The sequence below is a fragment of the Protobothrops mucrosquamatus genome, unplaced genomic scaffold (genome assembly GCF_001527695.2).
Source record: "Protobothrops mucrosquamatus isolate PMUCROS unplaced genomic scaffold, P.Mucros_1.0 scaffold2140, whole genome shotgun sequence".
NCBI lineage: Eukaryota > Metazoa > Chordata > Lepidosauria > Squamata > Viperidae > Protobothrops > Protobothrops mucrosquamatus.
Window position 1 is genome coordinate 361,994 of NW_015388239.1, and position 5,970 is coordinate 367,963.

Sequence of the window (5,970 nt, forward strand, 5' to 3'; positions counted from 1 at the left end):
AGGGGGAGGGCCTTCTCTGTGGGAGCTCCCACCCTCTGGAATGAGCTGCCCCCAGAGATCAGGGTGATCCCTGATCTCCCTTCCTTCCGCCGCGCCCTTAAGACATGGCTATTCCAACAAGCGGGACTGGCCTAGGGCAATTTTTAGAGGGGTTTTAATTATATTTTAATCAGACAATATTTAAATATTTCTTTTTAATTAATTTTAATTTTGTAATTGTTATTGGTGTTTTTTAATCGATTGTCAGCCGCCCTGAGTCCGTAAGGAGAAGGGCGGGATATAAATTCGAATAATAAATAAATAAATAAATAAATAAATAAATAAACTTATGCTGTTCCAACGGTGTCAGCAAAGAACGGTGAGAAGTTAAAAGAATAGGAATAAAAGGAAATTGGACTTACTTCAGCAAAGTCATTGCACTTCCTTGGAAAGAAGGACGAGGTTTGTGCTTGAAGAATTCCTGCACACTTTTGGCCTCTGGCAGGTAATAAGGTAGTGTCATTGCAGCTTCTACCATTAAAAAAAAGTAGAAGAAGGAAATCAACCCAAGCAAACCATTAATTGCATTACGACCGTATCACAAGATCACTTTTATGTCTCGAGTGTAGATTAATAAGAGAGAAAAATGAATTTCAATAACTGCAGAATCAGGCTGCAGCGTTAACAAAACTGACGAAAGGGAAGGAATACTTTTTGAATGTGCTGTATTATGTGAAGACCTGGCTGCCTTGAGAAGTCCATAATGGTGAGAAAGGTGGAAGGAAAAGAACAACCAGAATCAGTTTACAGAACTGATTCCAGCATGATGGATGCACCTTTGCAAGACCAGAAGGAAGGGCCGATGCGGACGTAGATTGGAGAAGGTCTGTGGGATCACAAAGAACCGAGTCCATCTTGATTGAATTTGATGTGTTTTCTTAGGTAAATTACACAAATGGCTTGTCAACAGAGTACTTTTTGGGGGGCACAATTACAGTGCTGTATGAAAATTGCCCCTGGGGTGTCTTAAAACAGGGCTTTTCAACCTTTTCACCTATTGTACCACTTTTAGGATATGGCAACATCCGAGTACCACCAGTCGCCTAGCAAGGTGTCAAAAACTTGATGACCAAAAAAATATATGAAAAAAGTGATAAAGTACAGGTAGTGCTCGACTTACAACAGTTCGCTTAGTGACTGTTTGAAGTTACAATGGCACTGAAAAAAGTGCCCCCCGAGCCACAGCCGAGCAAGACACCTGCCTGCCCAACCGGCTGCGCTCTTCCTCCTGTCCGAGGTTTTCATTGTTGTGAGCATTTCTGTTGAGGATTGGCAGTGGGGGTGGGGTGGGGGGGTGTTTGGTTTTTATTCCCCCCCGTCTGCTGGGTGGTTGCAGCAGGTTTTGGTCACTTCACATGACCCTGGGACACTGGGACCGTCATAAATATGAATCAGTTGCCAAGCATCTGAATGTAAATCACAAGACCCTGGAATGCTGCAATATTCCAGCTGTCGGCGCTTTTTCAGGGCTCAGCAGAAGCACCAGGATCAGCGCCGAGCTCCAGCTGGAGCCTGTCGCTGATCCTGGCGCTTCCACTGAGCCCTGACAGCCCTGCAGCTCCAGCCATCTCCCGCTCAGGCTTGTGCAGTGCTGCCACTGGTTCAGCTCATTCCCCTCCCACACTACCATTTTTTTAGGATGGTCGCGTACCACCTGGCAGGTGCCAATGTACCACAGGTGGTACCCGTACCACTGGTTGAAAAGCCCTGTCTTAAAAGCATTATAGGGTCTCTTAAAAGCATTATAGGGTCTTTTTTATACCTCTAACAAGTCGCTGACTCTCACTGTGGAGCTGCNGAAGGCCCCTGCTTTAGAACAAGACCCAAAGGGTTCTGTATTCTTGGGGACAAGATGACCCCTGCAGTACTTAATATAGTCTAACAGAGAAAGACTTAAATACATGTATGGCTAGCCCAGAGGCAGGCAACCTTGGCTCTTTTATGACTCGTGGACTTCAACTCCCAGAATTCCTGAGCCAGCCATGCTGAGGGGAAAGAGAGAGGTTTCCAAGCTGAGCCAGGCTGGCTCAGGAATTCTGGGAGTTGAAGTCCACGAGTCATAAAAGAGCCAAGGTTGCCTACCTCTGGGCTAGTCCTTGTTTAATGACCAAACTTGGGACCAGCAATTTGGCCATGGAGTGAAGCGGTTGCTAAGTGAAACCGCAGCTGTGCTTATGACCACACTTTCGGTTTTCCTTTGCTGTATGGACCTGTGAAGGTCGTAGAGGCAAGGATGGGTTGTAAAGTTAGTTTTTCTGAAGTTTCTATTTTTTATTAGAAATTTTCAGTACAACGAGATGCACAAAACGAACAAGAACAAAGGTAGAAAATAGGAAATGGAGGAACGAGAAAGAAATTAAAAGAAAAAAGATGAAAAAAATATAATTGTAGCCTTTGTCCTTCTTTCTATCCAGTAATGATCGTCTTAAACGTTTCCCAAAAACTTTGTGTGTCATTTTTAATAAGGTTACTTTTTCATCACCCTCGTAACTGTGAACAGTTGCCAAATGAGGCAGTCACTAAACAAGGACTATCTGCACTGAGACAGGCTTGAAGTATTCTTTCTCTTTATTTGGAATTTGCATGTTGATGGCAAAACAGTTTTTCCTAATAGATAGATAGATTTAAAAAAAAACTTTCTTGATGAATGAAATAGAACTATGAAAAAACCTTTGGGTTGAAAATTTTCAAGTCAGAAAAAGATTGCGTCAAGCAATTTTTTTATAATCACAGGTGCTTAATATTTTATCAGCAACATATTGTCTGGGTTCCAACATTTAACTTACTAATACATATTAAATTCCTTTCTCTCTACCTCGTTTTTCTAGCCATTGATAAAAGGTATCCCATGTTCTAAAACAGTGGTTCTCAACCTGTGGGTCGGGACCCCATTTGGGGTCGATCGACCATTTCACGGGGGTCGCCAAGCAAGGCTGTCCGCCATTTTTTTTTGTCCGCCATTTTTTTCCCCTTTTCTGGTGGGTGCCTTACCTCCCTTGGGCTGGGCCAGCTGGTGGTTGGCCTGCTCCGTCTCTGCCGCTTGCCAGCTACGCCTCAGCCGGCGCAGGGGGCGGAACCATGCATGCATGGCGCTCCCGGGCAGGGAAAGTCCTTGACTTACGACCGGTTTAGTCCTCGACTTACGACCGGTTTAGTCCTCGACTTACGACCGGTTTAGTCCTCGACTTACGACCGGTTGGGGTCGCGGCATTAAAAAGGTTGAGAACCACTGTTCTAAAATAAACTGAATCATCTTGCTCTTTCATTTTCAATGTCAATCTATCCATTTCTGCACAATCTAAGATTTATTTTAATTAACTCTTCCTCCGTTGGTAAATCTTCATTTTTCCAATGTTGAGCGAATACAATTCTTGCTGCAGTTAATATATGTAAAATTAAATATATGCACTCTTTCTCAAAATTTCCTACAATTATGCCTAACAAAAATAATTCTGGCTTAAAATCTATTACGTTTTTTAGTCGTCTTCTCTAACCACGTATGTATTCTTAACCAGAATATTTTGGCTTTAGAGCATGTCCACCAAAGATGGTAATAAGTGCCTGGTTTTTATATCTGACTATTCCTATGCTGGTGTCTGTGTTCGCATGACACAGATGAGCTAGACTTCAAGTTTTATAACTTCCTAGACCGCATAGAGCTGAAGTCCAACTCACGCCAAAGAGAATTTGTTTGATTCACCGATAAATGGTAGGGCTCCCTTTGTATCAAGCATCCTGGTTCCAAGAGAACCAATCCTATACATTAAACCTTGAATCGGTGCTAAACATACCTGGTTTGGTCCGGGCTGCATCCTCTACCATCTCTGTGGCCAGCGTTACTGGCACCACGTCTGCTTTCAACTCCTCTTTGCCATCATTCATCATTTCTTTACGAATAATATTCAAGCTCACCGTTCGTTCCGTCTTTGGCTGGGCTGTGTGAAATGCATGCTTTACAAAGCGTTCTTTCAAAGCTTCCAGTTCTACAAAATCCACACAGACAAAAATAAATATGCAAAAATAATTTTACTAGAATCATCTGTACTGCAATTATAACTTTTTCAGTTTTTAAAAGCCAGTTCAACAATGGATTTGCCCATAACTCAATTCTGCAAAGTTATCTGCTAGGTTTCTTTATATTTCTGTTGCAGATGGGAGAAAACAAGTTTTTCTCTTGAACAAATCATAAAGCACCACAGATCTAACATCAAGACCCAAGATAAAAGATGCTCAAACATTTTTTTCATTTAAGAGTAATCCTGTTGTTTGAATGATACCGCAAATGGTATCCTCCACCTACTAAGAAGGATCAAATTTATCTTAACTTCTGCAAATTAGAAACTGCCCAAGTCGATCATAATAGGAAGTGTTTGCAATAGAAAAAAATGTGTTTTTTTCATTTCTTTCTCTTCTTGCAACTGCTGTGTGCCATAATGATTATCACGATATCTATATCAACAGAGTTGTTAAGTCAAGGACTATCTATATGTGAGCTTGGTGAACTGATTGGACACACTATGGCATCATCTTTGATAAAGGATCAATTGCTGCTGCTATGATTCAGTACCAAAAAATGAAGAAGCCAAGAACAGCAGACAGTTTAGGAAAAAATGCCACACAACATGTCTTTCCTACCTCTCCGCAAACCTCTCAGAATAAATTGCACGGAGGGGCTTCTACACAAAGAGACTTAGCACAGCTAGATACAGAGCAGCAATCAAACCAGGTTCAGGGTTACCATACCTCTGTTGGGTTCAGGTTCATCAAGATCAATAAACGACTCCATGCCAGAACATAGCTTAGGCTTAATACTCAGATCCACCCCCAGCTTCCGTAGCCGATCCAATCTGGCCTTTTTTATTTTGTCGCTAGGAATTTCCACCAGTGGCTCCAAGTCTTGAATGGGTTCTTGGGGTAGCACAGGCAATTCTAATGATTGTGCCTCTCTTTCTTCAACTATATCTCCTTCCAGTTTCTCCTCCGGTGGTTTGATGGACTCAGCAGGGACTTCATTGAGCTCTCCTTCTTTCTCAGAATTCAGATCGTCCCTAAATTCTGTTTGGAAATCATCGTTCTGCTTATCTTCTTCAGAGCAATCTCCCATCAAATGTTCCGTTTCCTCTGCAGGAGAGCTGCCGGCAGCCAAAGGATTTGCAAAACCTGAAATTGGCAGATCCAATGTTCCTGGCTGGAGAGACTGTTCTTTCCCATGGTTATGGCAGCCGACACTGGGATTCCCTGTCACGCTCTCTTCTTTGAATAAGTTGGGTTGAGTTTTCATTGATCTGTTTACCAAGACAGGGATAAATCAGCAACATCCTCCTTTCCCTTGAACTCAAGTCAGTTCAAAATGTGAGACAAGCAAGCTGAAGGTATACAGAGTACAAAAGAAGGGATCTATATGAAATAAATAATCATGGCTGGATTATTGCAATAATGTGCTCTACGTCAGGGCTTTTCAACCTTTTCACCCATTGTACCACTTTTAGGATATGGCAATATCTGAATACCACCCGTCGCCTAGCAAGGTGTCAAAAACTTGATGACAAAAAAAAAAAAGGAAAAAAGTGATAAAGTCCTTGACTTACAACAGTTTGCTTAGTGACTGTTCGCAGTTACAATGGCACTGAAAAAAGCGACCCCCGAGCCACAGCCGAGCAACACACCTGCCTGCCCACCCGGTGGTGCTCTTCCTCCTGTTTGAGGTTTTCATTGTTGTGAGCATTTCTGTTGAGGATTGGCAGCGGGGGTGGGGTGGGGGGTGTTTGGTTTTTATTCCCCCCATCTGCTGGGTGGTTGCAGCAGGTTTTGGTCCCTTCACATGACCCTGGGACACTGTGACCGTCATAAATATGAATCAGTTGCCAAGCATCTGAATGTAAATCACAAGACCCTGGAGAGGCTGCAACATTCCAGCTGATCGGCGCTTCT

The 5,970-nt window shown here is 42.8% G+C and overlaps 1 protein-coding gene across 1 annotated transcript in view; it reads right to left on the reverse strand.

Moving 5' to 3' along the window:
- Window positions 1–5,970, reverse strand: part of CLSPN (claspin) — a 43,353-nt gene that overhangs the window by 27,179 nt on the left and 10,204 nt on the right. Inside the window, exon 8 of the mRNA XM_029285729.1 lies at window positions 402–510. Coding sequence (XP_029141562.1) covers window positions 402–510 — 109 coding nt within the window. The remainder of the gene's footprint in view (window positions 1–401; window positions 511–5,970) is intronic.